General features: G+C 48.9%; 5 protein-coding genes across 5 annotated transcripts; 4 read left to right on the forward strand and 1 right to left on the reverse strand.

The window, feature by feature from the left end:
* Positions 1-483: 483 nt before the first annotated feature.
* hsp90 (chaperone Hsp90) lies at positions 484-2,673 on the forward strand (the record flags this gene model as incomplete). The annotated part of the gene is made up of 2 exons (XM_057259705.1): positions 484-741; positions 814-2,673. 2 exons carry the CDS (start codon positions 484-486, stop codon positions 2,671-2,673), a joined length of 2,118 nt encoding a protein of 705 aa, XP_057127537.1.
* Positions 2,674-5,727: 3,054 nt separating this feature from the next.
* N7481_000487 (cytochrome P450) lies at positions 5,728-7,398 on the forward strand (the record flags this gene model as incomplete). The annotated part of the gene is made up of 2 exons (XM_057259706.1): positions 5,728-6,248; positions 6,303-7,398. 2 exons carry the CDS (start codon positions 5,728-5,730, stop codon positions 7,396-7,398), a joined length of 1,617 nt encoding a protein of 538 aa, XP_057127538.1.
* Positions 7,399-8,515: 1,117 nt separating this feature from the next.
* On the forward strand, positions 8,516-9,383 carry N7481_000488 (uncharacterized protein; the record flags this gene model as incomplete). The annotated part of the gene is made up of 3 exons (XM_057259707.1): positions 8,516-8,649; positions 8,698-8,865; positions 9,035-9,383. 3 exons carry the CDS (start codon positions 8,516-8,518, stop codon positions 9,381-9,383), a joined length of 651 nt encoding a protein of 216 aa, XP_057127539.1.
* A 1,000-nt stretch (positions 9,384-10,383) lies between these two features.
* Positions 10,384-10,816, forward strand: N7481_000489 (putative quinol monooxygenase; the record flags this gene model as incomplete). Its single annotated transcript, XM_057259708.1, has 2 exons — positions 10,384-10,405; positions 10,530-10,816. The coding sequence occupies 2 exons, from the start codon at positions 10,384-10,386 to the stop codon at positions 10,814-10,816; spliced, it is 309 nt and encodes a 102-aa protein (XP_057127540.1).
* Positions 10,817-11,462: 646 nt separating this feature from the next.
* On the reverse strand, positions 11,463-13,816 carry N7481_000490 (uncharacterized protein; the record flags this gene model as incomplete). The annotated part of the gene is made up of 3 exons (XM_057259709.1): positions 11,463-12,490; positions 12,564-13,028; positions 13,105-13,816. 3 exons carry the CDS (start codon positions 13,814-13,816, stop codon positions 11,463-11,465), a joined length of 2,205 nt encoding a protein of 734 aa, XP_057127541.1.
* Positions 13,817-15,901: the final 2,085 nt, after the last annotated feature.

Below are 15,901 nucleotides of genomic sequence, written 5' to 3' on the forward strand. Positions count from 1 at the left end.
TAGAGAAAAAAAAGTGGACACCCTTAGCCCCTAGACAAAGAAAAAGCAAAAAAGAGCCGCCCTTAGGAAGAATCCTCTAGAACTGGCTGGGGCAAAGTTGCCTGACGGGCGGTGGAAGTTGCTGGATCGCCGTGGAAACCCACCAGAAATTTTTGGAAACACAAAAGCCTTCCCGCTCTTCTCTCCTCTTCATCCACCCCCCTCCCCTCAAAATCGGATCTGCTTCTGGCCAGCAGTTCTTTTCTTTATCTCTTTAGCATTTTCCTGTACGTTGACCCCTTTCCCCCATTTCCCATCTCCCATCTCTCATCTATCTCCCATCCTGCCATTCACCTACTCTCATCTATCTTGATCCCCCTCTTCCCCACTTTCCAATCTGGTGTCAAGAGGACAAGAAAAGAAGAGAAAGAGAGAGACATTGGCTTCACTCCTCCATTGCCACACAATTTTCATTCTAACACCATCCAGAATTCCACCGCCATCATGCCCGAGACCTTCGAGTTCCAGGCTGAGATCTCTCAGCTGCTCTCGCTGATCATTAACACCGTCTACTCCAACAAGGAAATTTTCCTTCGTGAGCTGATCTCCAACGCCTCCGATGCTCTGGACAAGATCCGCTATGAGTCCCTCTCGGACCCCTCCAAGCTCGACTCCAACAAGGATCTGCGTATCGACATCATCCCCGATCTCGAGAACAAGACCCTGACCATCCGTGATACCGGTATTGGTATGACCAAGGCTGTAAGTTGATCTGTCTACCTCCCTCCCACACATAATGATGAGTCATACTCGATCCTAATACGAACTTTCTAGGACCTGATCAACAACCTGGGAACGATTGCCCGCTCCGGTACCAAGCAGTTCATGGAGGCTCTGTCCGCCGGTGCTGACATCTCCATGATTGGTCAGTTCGGTGTCGGTTTCTACTCCGCCTACCTGGTCGCCGATAAGGTTACCTTCATCTCCAAGCACAACGATGATGAGCAGTACATCTGGGAGTCCGCCGCTGGTGGTACTTTCACCCTGAACCAGGACACCGAGGGCGAACAGCTCGGCCGTGGTTCCAAGATCATCCTTCACCTGAAGGATGAGCAGATGGACTACCTCCAGGAGGCCCGCATCAAGGAGGTTGTTCGCAAGCACTCCGAGTTCATCTCCTACCCTATCTACCTTCACGTCCTGAAGGAGACCGAGACCGAGGTCCCCGACGAGGAGGCTGAGGAGACCAAGGAGGAGACCGAGGAGGGCGACGAGAAGAAGCCCAAGGTCGAGGAGGTCGATGATGAGGAGGAGAACAAGGAGGAGAAGAAGAAGACCAAGACTGTCAAGGAGTCCAAGATCGAGGAGGAGGAGCTGAACAAGACCAAGCCCATCTGGACTCGCAACCCCGCCGACATCACCACTGAGGAGTACGCCTCCTTCTACAAGTCCCTCTCCAACGACTGGGAGGACCACCTCGGTGTCAAGCACTTCTCCGTTGAGGGTCAGCTCGAGTTCCGCGCTATCCTCTTCGTCCCCAAGCGCGCTCCCTTCGACCTGTTCGAGACCAAGAAGACCAAGAACAACATCAAGCTGTACGTTCGTCGTGTCTTCATCACCGACGATGCTACCGACCTCATCCCCGAGTGGCTCAGCTTCGTCAAGGGTGTCGTCGACTCCGAGGACCTGCCCCTCAACCTGTCCCGTGAGACCCTCCAGCAGAACAAGATCATGAAGGTCATCAAGAAGAACATTGTCAAGAAGACCCTCGAGCTCTTCACCGAGATCGCCGAGGACCGCGAGCAGTTCGACAAGTTCTACTCCGCCTTCAGCAAGAACATCAAGCTCGGTATCCACGAGGACGCCCAGAACCGCCCCACCCTGGCCAAGCTCCTCCGCTACCAGTCCACCAAGACCGGCGACGAGCAGACCTCTCTCGCCGACTACGTCACCCGCATGCCCGAGCACCAGAAGAACATGTACTACATCACCGGCGAGTCCATCAAGGCCGTCTCCCAGTCCCCCTTCCTGGACACCCTGAAGCAGAAGAACTTCGAGGTCCTGTACCTCGTCGACCCCATCGACGAGTACGCCTTCACCCAGCTGAAGGAGTTCGACGGCAAGAAGCTGGTCGACATCACCAAGGACTTCGAGCTTGAGGAGACCGACGAGGAGAAGGCCGAGCGCGAGAAGGAGGAGAAGGAATTCGAGGAGCTCGCCAAGGCCCTGAAGAACGTCCTGGGCGAGAAGGTCGAGAAGGTCGTCGTCTCGCACAAGCTGATGGGCGCTCCCTGCGCCATCCGCACCGGTCAATTCGGCTGGTCCGCTAACATGGAGCGTATCATGAAGGCCCAGGCCCTCCGCGACACCTCCATGTCCTCTTACATGTCTTCCAAGAAGACCTTCGAGATCAGCCCCAAGTCTTCCATCATCAAGGAGCTGAAGAACAAGGTCGAGGCCGACGGCGAGAACGACCGCACTGTCAAGTCCATCACCCAGCTTCTGTTCGAGACTTCCCTGCTCGTCTCCGGATTCACTATCGAGGAGCCTGCCTCTTTCGCTGAGCGTATCCACAAGCTCGTCTCTCTGGGTCTGAACATCGATGAGGATGCTGAGACTGCTGAGGAGAAGGCTGCTGAGGAGGCCCCTGCTGCTGAGGCTACTGGCGAGTCCGCTATGGAGGAGGTCGACTAAATGCAATCAGCTAGCTAGCTAAAATGCGTTTTTTATTTGAACTCTCTTTTCCTGCCGGCCTTGTTTTGCTAAAGTTTTTACCTTACGGGAAATGGGAAACGAACGGGATCACGACCCTTGATGCTTTTTTTTACTTAACCACTATTGTTTTGAAATGAGAATCTTTTTTCTTCCTTATTTACCAAATCCATTGATTTGAGTTATTGAAACTTTTATCTTTTTCCCTCTCTTAAATTCGGGCGTTGATGTTTGGTTTGGTTCGTCTTTCCATTCATGCATGTTAGCTCTTTGTAGATTTAAATAAAGTGAAGTTCCTTTTCATTCCAATGTGATCTGGCTAATAAGTAGCTTTGGAATTGATGCTTGCGTATTGTGTAGCGTAGCAATAAGTTCGACAGTTGGCCAGAGTTGTACGTATCGTATGATATCCTGTCTTTGGTGATGCTGTTTAACAAGTAACTTCCATCAGTACAGATAGGTAGTAGATACCAATTTCAATGGGATCCAATGAAGGGGAAAATTAAGTGATACTAGCAGGAACTTGAGGGAATAAGAATCGAATTGAAATCTCACGAAATGAACGACGTACTTGATTTAAATACAGTGAAGTCCTTAACTAACCTACTCATTTTACCAAGTTTGTAAACCTGACTACTAGTATTGAAAGATAGGATATGCTCTCTGGCGGTCTGGTCTGTGTAGTGCCTTGCCCGCAGGGTGTAGATGGCCAGGCAAAAGCTCGATCAATGGCGTATCAAGCAATGAAAGGAGTGTTTAATTATAAGTTCATAGCTATCTCGAATACAATATTTATCGCATGATTTGCATGAGCATTGAGCAATTCGCGTTCTTTCACCCAATTCAGAATCTGTGAAAACCAAAATTGGCCGATAGTAATTGGTGTCATCTTTCGGTATTTCATTCAGGTACCACGGTTCACTTTGGTGGTCAATGACGACTCTCGCTTGATTAAACTATGCCGCTGTGAGACCGGGGGAGTAATGGTGCGAAGGGGAACAGAACACGAAGTTAACTCACAGTACGAATACCTTGTAGCTTACTCGCACCACTATACTCTTGGAATGAAGGCTTTCTCATCAGTTCGACAAATTGCTTTCCCCTATTCACCAACCGCTGCCGCAGAGTGTTCCGGGGATCTTCATCGACATGGAATCGGACTGGGAACACAGACAATGAGTTGATTTTTCGCTCATTCGCGAAAACTGGAATGTTGATAGTCTCGACCGGTCGGGTCAAAACCTGCCCATCGGAGTTCATATTCCATGTAATCGCCCTTCGAGGCGGTCGTGTTGGGCTTCAGTACTAAGGGCGGCCAGGACCAACTGGCGGGGTTCTACGGCGACGGATTCAAGCTGGTAGCCGTGGTCCTGTCCCGGGATGGCTAAAGGCTGTAAGTGGCGGCAAGCCGGTGTTCCTGATATTTTTATCTGCACGAGCCATGCAAATCTCGTCTCCATTGTACCATCACCCTATCGCGCCAATCTGGTTCTATCCAGACGGACTGGACCGAGGATATTGCGGGGCGGCGCTTCCAGACCAAGCGAGATGTTGCCGTGCTCATCGGCCCCGGATGTACCACCCAGGGCCGGCTGGTGGCGCCTGAATAATTTCTTGAGTGGCTGCAAATATCTCTCGATATTCGTAGCCTCTCCTACCCGTCGTTGATTGTTGAGACGAGTTGCGGGGACCTGCTTTTTGACCAAAATCTCCATAGTAGAATATATACGTACGGTGTGCTGCTCTGTAGAACAAAATCTATTTACCCGTTTAACTTGGTTATAACTTTACACAGGAAAAATTTACTCCCGACCTATAATGGCTGATGGACCGGAACGGAGTGGCAGAGCGAGTATGCCGGATCTGGGAATCCGCACTTCAAGCGTATAAGGACATTCTTCTCCCGATATACGTTAGCCTCCTCCGAAAGACACCAGCGCTAATAAACTTTTATCTGGCCGCTAATTTACACTTGCCCTCGACGATATTTCGCATCTGGACATAATTGCTACACAAGTATAAGGGTAGGGAACACTTCTATTACGAAACATCCGGAGCCCAGTTCTGTCGGAAGTCTAATATCTGCTTCACTTATCACAGGCTAATGCTAATTAGGACGTCAAGATGATTTGAGAGACTATTGGGAAAAAGCCGGTAAGGCCGTCGTGAGAATTATGGCGTCTGCTGCGCTACACCTATCCGCAGTGCTGCGGAAGAGCTTTCGACGCTTTTCCAGAATACCGAGGTCTGTAGTCCCCCCGAATGCCACCTTGAGAACTGTACGGAAGGCATTGAGAGCATGTTCTGCCTTGCTGGATTCGATGCAGGAGATTCAAGTGGTTTATGTCAAGGGGTTCGATAGTAGAGCAGATATTAAGTATAACTCTCAGCAAAGCACGCTGGAGGTCCACCGCCGATGGCTGGACTTTGACGATATACATCAGCAAACGTCGTACCGGAACTGGATTCTTCGTAGTGCAAAGAAGGAAAGTGGAAAGCACGGGCCCTTCTTTTACGACCACATCGTTGAGGAGCTCTTATCCTTTTCCATCTCGTCGGTATTTGGAGGCTCTCAGACCCCTCGGACCATCGAGATGAGGTATATGCGCCATATCCGACGTCTACACCGGTACATGCCACACCGAATAACTTTGCCGACGTTCGAGGGCGGCTTGATGGTCGCTTTGGAAGATGATTAGTCTGCATATTCTCACCCTCGTATATGACGTCCATCCTAGGTAGAGTGATCGTAGGGCCAAGGACAACCCCAGTGAAGCGGGGTTGGTACGCTCTGAAATTAACAGTATCAGGCCCCCCCGGTGCGAGCGAATGAATTCGCATCCTTATCAAAGATGAAAATGCGCGCGACCACTCCCCCCCTCCTTTTTACACTATCATGCACCATTCGCCTGAAGTAACAACATCGACCGAGACAATTTCGCATGGGTTCTGCCCCCCCATCTCCATTTTCACCTTTTGGAGAGCGTACGATAAATTCTCTTCTGAGTCGAGCTTGACACACGATTGGATGTCAGCATGCCGAGTCTTTCATTCACCTTATTTGGGATCATTATCCTCATGGGCTTCCTCGTATATCAATACTCAACCCAGAGGACCAAACACAAATTGCCCCCAGGCCCCAAGCCGTATCCGATCGTCGGAAACATCAAAGACCTCCCTCCAGATGGCACCCCTGAATATCAGCATTGGCTCAAGCACAAAGACCGCTATGGGGGTATTAGCTCTGTGACAGTTTTGGGTATGACGCTCGTCGTGATCCACGACAAACAGGCAGTGCATGAGCTGCTGGAGAAGGTCTCCAGCAAGACGTCTGGGCGGCCGATCATGATTATGGCAAATAAACTGTGCGGCTATGAGTCGATCGTCGTTTGCCAGAATTACAACTCGACCTTCCGCCGCTGTCGTAGGCTCCTGCATCAGGAGCTTGGCACCAAGGTGTCTGCCGCAACCTTTTGTGAAGTACAAGAATTTGAGGTTAACCGACAGCTCGTTCGAGCGCTGAATGAGCCTGGAAAGTGGCTGGAGCATTTTAAGACGTGAGTTCAACTACCCTTGGAGCTGGCAGACTGCACTAATAGCATGTAAAACAGCACCGCTGGAGCGACCGTCTTGAAAATGACATATGGCTACACTATCGAGCCCTCTAAACCCGACCCTTTGGTGGACTTGACTGAGCAGATGATGACTGAATTTTCCCTTGCTGCTGTTCCTATGGCCTGGGGAGTTGATATTATTCCTGTTTTGCAACATCTTCCGGAGAGCTTCCCAGGGGCAACATTCAAGAAGACTGCCCGGAAATGGCGAAAATCAATTGAGGCAACAGCCTATATCCCTTATAGATTTGTCCAGAAACGGATGGCTGTCTTGGATTTCAAGCCATCATACGTCTCAAAACTTCTCCAGGGCCTCAAGGAGAACAATGGTGCGTTTCTAAGTCAACAAGATGAACAAGCTGTGATTTGGACTGCTGCTAGCCTGTATGGTGCTGCAGCAGATACTACAGTCATTGCTCTCACTATATTTACGCTGGCCATGGCCATGTTCCCGGAATCGCAGCAGATGGCCCACGAGGAGATCGATCGTGTTATTGGAACAGACCGTCTTCCTAGCTTTAAGGACCGCGATCAGCTGCCGTATGTCAATGGCTTGGTCAAAGAGATTATGAGATGGTGGCCTATTGCGCCTATGGGTTTCCCGCACACGGCAACCGAAGATATTGAGTACAATAGCATGCACATTCCCAAGGGTGCAACTCTCCTCCCCGCAGTTTGGTGGTTCTTACATGACCCGGAGGTGTACGCTGATCCAGGATTATTTGACCCTGGCCGTTTCCTTGAACCACGTAACGAGCCGGATCCTCAAACGGAGCTCTTTGGTTATGGCCGCAGAATATGTCCTGGCCGCTTTTTCGCAGACAATAGTATTTACCTCAATGTTGTGCAATCGTTGGCTGCTTTCAATATCCGCAAAGCCGTGGATAGTACTGGCAAAGAGATCGAAGTGAATGCCAAGCCGAAACCAGGTCTCCTCACTTATCCTACGCAATTCGATTTCCGAGCCGAGCCAAGAAGCGAGAAGCATGTACAGTTGATTAGAGAGCTTGAGCGACAGCATCCTTTTGAGGCCAGTGATGCCTATCAGCTAGGGCGTATGGAGAACTTCCAGGCCGATCATGGCCCTGGTTGAGGATTATCAAGTGTAGGCCTACATGGTGTCGCAATTTCATGTCCTGTTCTTTATAAGCTATTGTTCATGCTTTTTCAGCCTCTAAGCTATCCACAAAAATACCAGCGACAATCTCTATAAATCAGCCTATCGGGTTATTATAAATTGAGAAGGCAAAAACGGGGTCGTACCTAGCATAAGTGTCCCTTGATGGAGGGTCGCTCTTATCTGCTTTCATACAGGTTATTGCCTACTCGCCCTCTCACCTTAATTGAACGATGCCAAAGCAACGCTCACCACACTCTCACCCGGCGGATACCTACCAAATACGGTCTTAATTCTCTTGATTTCCTTCGGGTATTTGATTCAAACATGCCACTATAGGATGCGAGATCAGGATTCCCGTCCGCTCGGCTGTATTTAAGCCACATACCAAACGCGGTCAATTCCCAAAGAGCCCTTGGACTTGGATAGCGTCGCGTTTTGCTCTAGAGTGAGTGCGGGTTATATGAGTGAAGTACCTACCCCGACACGCGTCTTCACACCCAGTTACAATGATACACAATAGCCTAAGAGCGCACGTCCGGTCTGCCATTTCTTTTTCTGAGCTCGGATATACCTTCGGAATTACCGTCATGTATGTGAGACACAATGCCGATCATGATTCAGTTAAGGTTGGTGATTGCGCGACAGTTGCCCCGCATACAGCCCATCCTGATACTAGTTTTACTGCTAGTATGTTCAGGACTCGACTGTTTGCATTACTAGTATCCATCTGTTGGAAATATGGGTGTTTTACTTTACATATACTGAGGTTAGGTTATATTATACCTAGAGCCTTAGGATATTTTAGGAATTGGCGTCACTTTCAATTTATCATTATCAAATATGTATCTGCGATACCAGTAATGGCAGGAAGGCGCTCCGATGAAAGTTTGCCTGAATTTGATTTGAGGGGAATGAAACAATGCTGCACCTATAATTAGTATATAGTGGGCCCCTTCCTTAGCCTAAAACCGTTGATTCCGAAGCGCCCACCTCTCCTCACTTTCCCATAAAAAAGCCGTGTGCGGTTTTAACAAAAGGCAATCACCATTATCGTCTCGCTCATCGTTGCTGACTATTTCTCATATCGACAATGGTGGAAACTTCTTCTTACGGCCAAGGCACTTTGCGCTATTTCTTTTTCCATGGAAATCACGGCGATGTTCCCCTTCCGCGCCATCTGACCGTCGAGGCCAACGTTGTTGTCTTCAATGGGAAAGGCGAAATGTAGGCCCGTCCCGGCCCCCTGCTTTCGAGAATTTTCTAATGAAGAAGTTTATTTGGTCAAAACTTCGATAAAGGACCATCGTGTTACGAATTTCAGGGTGGGTTCTGCAGAAACGCAGATGGCCAAGTCGAGGATCCTTTACCGGCAAAGTCTTTCGTGGAAAAGATCATGAAAAATATTTCAGTGCCGTCGCTTATCCTAGCGGAAGTTCCAAAGTAGGTGCTTATGCCCGATACATTCAGTCGAATCATTTATGGCTAATAGGTAGGCACCAAATGGGGGTCGATCTGGAAGTCAATGACACTTTTTTTTATATGTAAGTCCCCCCTCCCCCCTTTATAATTCGATCCCATAATAACTTCTGACGATATTTGATTTACAAAGAGCTATTCTTGTTCTTGGAAGAAGTGATATTCGTCCTTGCACTGCTGGCGATAGAGAGTACCTCTCTGTTATGATGAAGACATTCGTCCCTCGAATGTTACGCGTGATGGCTCCGACAGCTAGTGAATACCTCCCAGGTGATGCTCATAATGTGTGCGTTGGGGTTGCCGATCGTATGGAAATGCTCGAAGATGATCCTGACTACCATACATTCATTGCGATGTATCGCGGCCGCTATGTCCAGAAGCCATTGCCGCGAAGAGCAGTGGTAGAGTTATGCCTGCTGCATGTCCTAAAAATGCCATTTGAGTTGAATACCTCAATCAAGAGTTCACTGATTCGCTATTGATGCCGGCCATACCATGTGATTGTATCTTTGTGGAAACGTCAAGCCCATTTTCACAGATTAATCAAATATCCGCTCAATCCATCCCAACCCGAAATCATGTCAGCCGGACTTACAGCGGGACACAGTTCCTGAACCTCGCCGAGAGACAACTGAATCACTGCGCTCCAAATATCGTCGATTTCAACGCGCAAATGCCCCGAGTACCCGGCATTTTCATAACTACCTCCCAATACAAAAGTAGGGTCGACCATCAACCCAAACGTCTGTAACATAGTAGAACCTTGCCCGACCACATACCTTCTCCTGAGCGATGCCAGATGGGCATTTTTCAGATCTTCTGAAGCCTCATCTATAACAAGACAAGCCTTCAGCCACAGATTAAACACACATCTTCTATCCCAAGAGACTCTAAATAATTGGCCCTTCTATGCCATCTTAAGTAGGTACTAATCTTAGAAGGATGGTCAACAAGTTGGAAACTTTTGCGGCGCCTCTATAGGAATGACTATTATATAGAAACCCAGCCTGTACAGAATAGAGCGGGTTGAGTATGTCGATCCCAGCAGGGGTCCCTGGTTCTGTTCCCAAGAGATTCAAACTTAATTCACCGCTTAGCAACGCCACCTGAAGCCTGGCTTTTTATTTATTTTCAGTGGGGAAAAAAAGGAGAAGGTCATACTCTACCAAGTAAGGAAAATAGACCTACTTATACATGTACTAAAATGTAATTCCTTAGCGCAATACACAGCCCCAGAATCATCAGAATCCGCCACTTAAGCACTCGGGATCACCTCGGGAGCGGCCTCGGGGGTTTCGTATTTGCTCCACACCGGCTTCACACGGATGCAAATATTGGGAGAAAGAAATGATACGTATAAAGGGCTACTGCCCCGCGATTGCCCCGCCGAATCGAGGGGTTGAATTTCGTGTCCTTGATCTTACCATTTACCATTTTACCATTCCTCCATCTTCAATAACATACAATCTCACATCGCCCACCATGGTTTACACAATCGTCGTCCGTGCGTATCAACCCCGTTTCAACTCTGCAAACCTTACTTTTCCAGCGAATTCTTTCTTTCTTTTCTGGAAAATACTGTAAGGCCAAATCTAAGACGTCATTGCTAACCGCAATTTCTCCTCCAGACATGCGCGCAAAGTCCGACCAGGAGTCCATCTCCAAGCTCCACGCCAAGCTTCTCGAGGCCTCCGCCGTCTACTCCCAGGACAAGGAGACTCTATCCTGGTTCGTGATGCAGTCTGTCCACGACCCGCAGGACTTTACCATCGTCGAGCGATACCTCCAGGAGTCTTCGCAGCAGTACCATCTGAACAACCCCTACTGGAAGACTTTCGACCCTTATGTTATTCCCCTCCTGGAGAAGGATATGGATCTGCGTCGGTTTGAGGAGCTGGTTCCTTCTTCCAAATAGATAGTACAGTGCGATGCATTGCTTTGGCTTGGTGATACCTGTGTTAAGGATAAAAAAATAAACAATGTGAATATATAACAACTTGAACAACCTTGAATCTTGGAACTTGAAACTACATGGCAAACCTTCAAAGTTGGAACTGGAAGACCCGGAGGATAGTAGGTACGGCTTTAGGTCTTTTTAACTAGCTTAAACTGGTGGATTCCTGGGCTGTTGGCGGCAATTGTTTTATTCCACCGTAAAAGGAAGATATTTCGGGATGGGGAAGGCAATATCAGGAACTTCTTGATTATCTCATCGTGTATTTACTTTATTCCAGCAAGATCGAGTTGTCTAGCACCTCTCTCCACGAAAAATGCAGCAAAGTAATCGAAACTCCAAGGGAGGGGGTAGGGAAAGCGAAACACAGAAAAAGCAAACGCTACTTGATGGGGAATAGATAAGAGGGATGAGCGCCACACCATTAAACTCGAAAGCGCCAGCATAACAAAGCGGACTTTTCCGGTCTGGGGTTCGCGGAGAAAATTCACTCAAAAATCAAGAAAAAAAACCCCCTTGTTCAAAATTCATTGGGCCCATCCATGACTGACCACGTTCAGCTCCGTCCATAAAAGATGCAAAGACCACATGCGTGGGCGGGAACAAATCACCGCTCAAGAGTGCCATACCAGTAATTCAAGTGTAGATCTGACAGGCTACGAGTCGGTAACCCCCACGTCCGAGCTAGCCAGAGCGCTAGTCCACCTACAACCCCGACACTACCAACGATTTGGACAAGAGCCCAGCTCCGTCGTCCGAGGTCGTCGATCCATCCAACTATACCCAGCGGGTCGTGGTGACTCAGAGAGATTTGATAGTCAGCAGTAGATCGTAGGGAATGTAGACCAGGGTGTTTGTCGCTTGACGGTGTGTATAGGCCGCAGAAGCCGGGTGTCTTGGAGATCGGGACCAGTGAGCCATCAATCACGCACTCGCTCAGTTTCTCTGTTAGCCAAACAGCCCGATCACCCCGAGCCAGAGAGGCGTATCGATCACGTTCGTTTTGCAGGCTTCGCTGCAGATCCGTTGCCCAGTGAGCTAAATGGACCTGGGCCATACGCTCCTCGTGGCGGGTATAGTCTGAAAGCCGCGCCATCGCATAGCTAGGAGGTGAAGGACCCCCGATCGAGCAGAATGAGGAGTTCAGAGAATCGGCTGATACAGCTCGCCAGCTTGATCTGTCTGCGGAAAAAGTAGGAGAGAGAGGCGCGGTCGGGGGTGGTGGCACAGCAGAGAACTCACCACCTCGTTGGACCAACTTCTTAGCAGCTGAATGGCGCATCCAGGCGAGGTGTTCCCTATCGAATAATTTCTGTACCAGAGTATCCAATTCCGATGCAACGAGTGGTTGTACATAATCTGGGCTCATCAGTGTGCTTGCATCCATGACTTCCAAGTCTGTGGTTTTCTCGGACGACACTGTGTATGGTGGCTGGGGGTCTAGTCCTTCCAGTCCTTCCGGTGGTGCTCCAAACAAGAATAGTTTGATTCCAGCACTCTGAGCCTCTTGGTGAAATCGAACTTTTGTCATTTCAATTTGCTCCGGTGAAAATTTATCGGCTTTGGCCACGACCGGAATGACATTTGTCAGCTCACAAAGCTTCCGAATACATTCAATATCCGTTGAGAGCGTAGCTTGAGACTGTTAGCATATGTTGCTTTTTTTTCTCCTCTTTTTCATTTTAGCACACTGGGCCACAAATCTTACCATTCGAGATCAAATAAAGAATTGCATCAACCTGAGACCCTCCATTTCCAGCAAGTAAATTCTGCATATCCACACTCGAGCTGTTCAAAGCAGCAGTAGCCCGGTGAAATTGCTGACGCATATACTGCAAAATAGCATCTGTCTGACCAGGCCGACTCAACGAAATAGCCGGAGTATCAACAAAACAAAGATTTCGCTCCAGCACAATCTCGCCGATACTTTTTCGACGCCGCAACACACGCGAGTCCTCAAGGTCAGACCACCAGGCAGGATACGGTTTGGTGCTAGCGTAGATCTCATCGATAGCACTGGGCGCCCCGCGAGTGGGGACTGATCCAGAGTGGGCCTGCGATGAGCGGCGCCTCTCAAGTGAGGTTATCGGAGAAGGAGAACCGAGGGAATCAACGTGTACGATGTCGTCGCAAGTCTGAACGATCGATTTTATAAGGGATGTTTTGCCCGATCCTGTTGTTTTATTGTCAGCGGGAAGGGAATTCACCGTATTGATATTAACTCATTGCCATAGTTTGGGCCAACCTACCGGAAGCTCCGGCAATAAGTATCTTGAACCGTCCCATGGCTTTTCCTCGCTCGGTAAACGGTCGCCTACTAGGCATCTTGATACTTGGCATGATAAGCTGGGGCGCTCCACTAGCCCCGCCTAGGGGAGAGGGTCCAGGTCTTTCATCCTCGTCTCCGGATCCAATAGCCTGGCTGTTTATTTCGTCGGCGATAGAGATATCGTCGAGAGGTCGGAGGGAGTGGTTTGAAATGGATTTAGGACTGCTAGGCAAGGAGGGCGCATCGTCGGGGTTGAGCGGGGTTAACGGGCGAGAGACTGTATCGTGACCAACGGGGACGGGCGGGATGGATGAACCTCGCACGTCCGGCTCAGACGGCTTGATCGTTGACCGGCGTCTCGAGGCTTGGGTGTTCTCCATATCATCGTCGGAACTCTGCGAGGGGCTGCGAGAGTGGCCTTGGGGCCCTTTATCGGTGTAGAATGCGCGCGGCGAGCTTGCAGACAGTTCGGATCGTAGAAGCGTTTCGCTCAGACTGTGCACTCCATACATACTATCTTTGACATCATTCTGTTCGTCCAGGGGAAGACTGGATTCCGAGTCGGAGGCATCCAGATTGCGAGATAGGAAGAAGGTTGCGGGGGAAGCGGTGGTGCGGGGGTCAAGGGAGGGAGATGGGTGGTCTAGGGAGGCCTTTTGGGGGTGGAACGGTAGATCTGGAGCAGGACGCATGGTTGGGTCATGGAGGAGAAGTTTGAAGGGGGTTGAGTGAGTTGGTCGTGAGACTTTCTTTATCAAAGCTACAAATGGCGGGGAGAGGGGGATCATCATATCATGACTTGCTGCGTATGTAAGCCATCATCACATCACGCGGTGAGCGCGGCATAAACATGCCATTCAGATTTGGGTTGGGGACAATGTGAAAGTCGGATTTTGAAAGATAGAAACTCGGAAAGTACCATTATTCTTTATTTAGTTCATGATGCCCACGGAGTATACATCTATATGAGTGGGGCGTGAGTCTATAATCTTATCTCGCAGGGCTTCCTATCCTAGGATCAACCCGGACCACAATATACAAAGGGATATTTAGCATAGGGATATGACAGTACCATTCTCTGGTGTGGCTAGTTCTGTTCGTATACCGTGAACTGATTGGCTGTATTCCAGAGATCATCTCCTGCAGCTTGTTGTTTTGTACTACCTCCACAATGAATGACATAGTCCTGGCGGCCTAACTAATACTTTGGTGGCGCAAGGGATGCAGTTAAGAAATGCCTGTCTCTGATGTCATTATTTTCGGCCTTCTTTCATTCAACTGGCAAGATGGCCGAGCGGTCTAAGGCGCACGGTTCAGGTTTACCTGATCCTCTGAGATCTTCTATAGATTTCCGTGTCTCGAAAGGGGCGTGGGTTCGAATCCCACTCTTGTCATTTTTTGCTTCCCTGGCCTCTGTTTTTGTTTCAAGGAGTGTTTTTGGGTCGCGTTGTAGTGGAATGGAATGCAATATTGGTTATCAGCTGGCTTTATGACGGTCCTGAGGGATTTTTTGACTGTTCATCCGCAGTGCTCGGCGAGGCGGGTCGGGCTTTGGTCGCGAGTCAACATCTAAGGGCTGTGGTATATGGATTATTCAAAAGCTTTGATAACATAGAGTTAATAGGGAAACGAAACACTTAGCTTGACGCCATTATTAGAATACTGAGAAAATCTATCATCCCGATTGGTATTTTCTAGTTTCAAGCTGGTTGATAGTATAATATCATGTCCGAGTCCTGGCACCTGGAGTAGCCGAGACTCCGGTTTCTCGCCTGGCCGTTAATGCTGCCACATCAGCTTCCCTCTCCAAAAGCAGTCTCATAACAACTTCCTGCCCACCACGGGCCGCATATTGTAGAGCGGTCTTTTGGTATGAATTAGTGGCATCAATATCCGCCCCCATTCGCAGGAGTACATGGGCGGCTGTTTCATGGCCATTCTCTGCAGCGAGTTGCAGTGCGCTACATGTCGGTCTCCGTCCCATATCTATCGCAGACGATAGATCCGCTCCTGCGTCCGCCAAAAGCTCGATTATGCGATACATTCCAGCCTCTGCGGCGAGACATAGGGCTTTATTTTTCACTTCGAGTGGAATTGGCGCATCGCTGGTTTTCCTTATGAGCTTGAGGATTACGGATGCTTGATTCCTTTTTCGCGGCCCATTCGAGGACGGAGTTTTCGTCGGCGCTGATATGGCTGTGTGCACGTTGATAAAGATGGGAATCGAGAATGCTGGCGTATCTCCGCGCCGTGCGTAGAAATGAGCCGATGTCTCGGGTGTCCAGAATTTCCACTATCATGAGGAGGATCTCGGTTGGAAGGTTGAGCAGTGGACTTGGCCGCACCTGTCTCATCCATGGATGGGCATATTGATTTCGATGGCTACTCTGGATAACTTCTTACGTTATTTGACGAGTTTTACTTTGTCAGGTAATGTAAAAAGACAGACGTAGATGGGTGGAGATCTTGTCAGATGTTCCTTGCATCTTTATTATGTTTTGGTTGTTTGTCAAAATATTCTGGCCGATAGACACCTTGCGGACGGACCATACGAGCTTGATACAGAAGCAATTTTTATACAATGAAGCTGACATAGCTTCCTATTTCCGGAAATACTGTATATAGTGAATGCCTGTCTCTTTAAGTTTGGCATTGTTTCTAGTGTTCCATTAAATCTAATTTTGATAATGTAGTACTCATACCATCTAAGTAAGGCTACCAGTATTTGTCCATATTACAGAGATATATATCCAACCTTGGAAGCATAAAAAATTGAA

The sequence above is a fragment of the Penicillium waksmanii genome (genome assembly GCF_028829765.1).
Source record: "Penicillium waksmanii strain IBT 27052 chromosome Unknown utg000001l:1.0-4852451.0:1.0-4856178.0, whole genome shotgun sequence".
Lineage (NCBI taxonomy): Eukaryota > Fungi > Ascomycota > Eurotiomycetes > Eurotiales > Aspergillaceae > Penicillium > Penicillium waksmanii.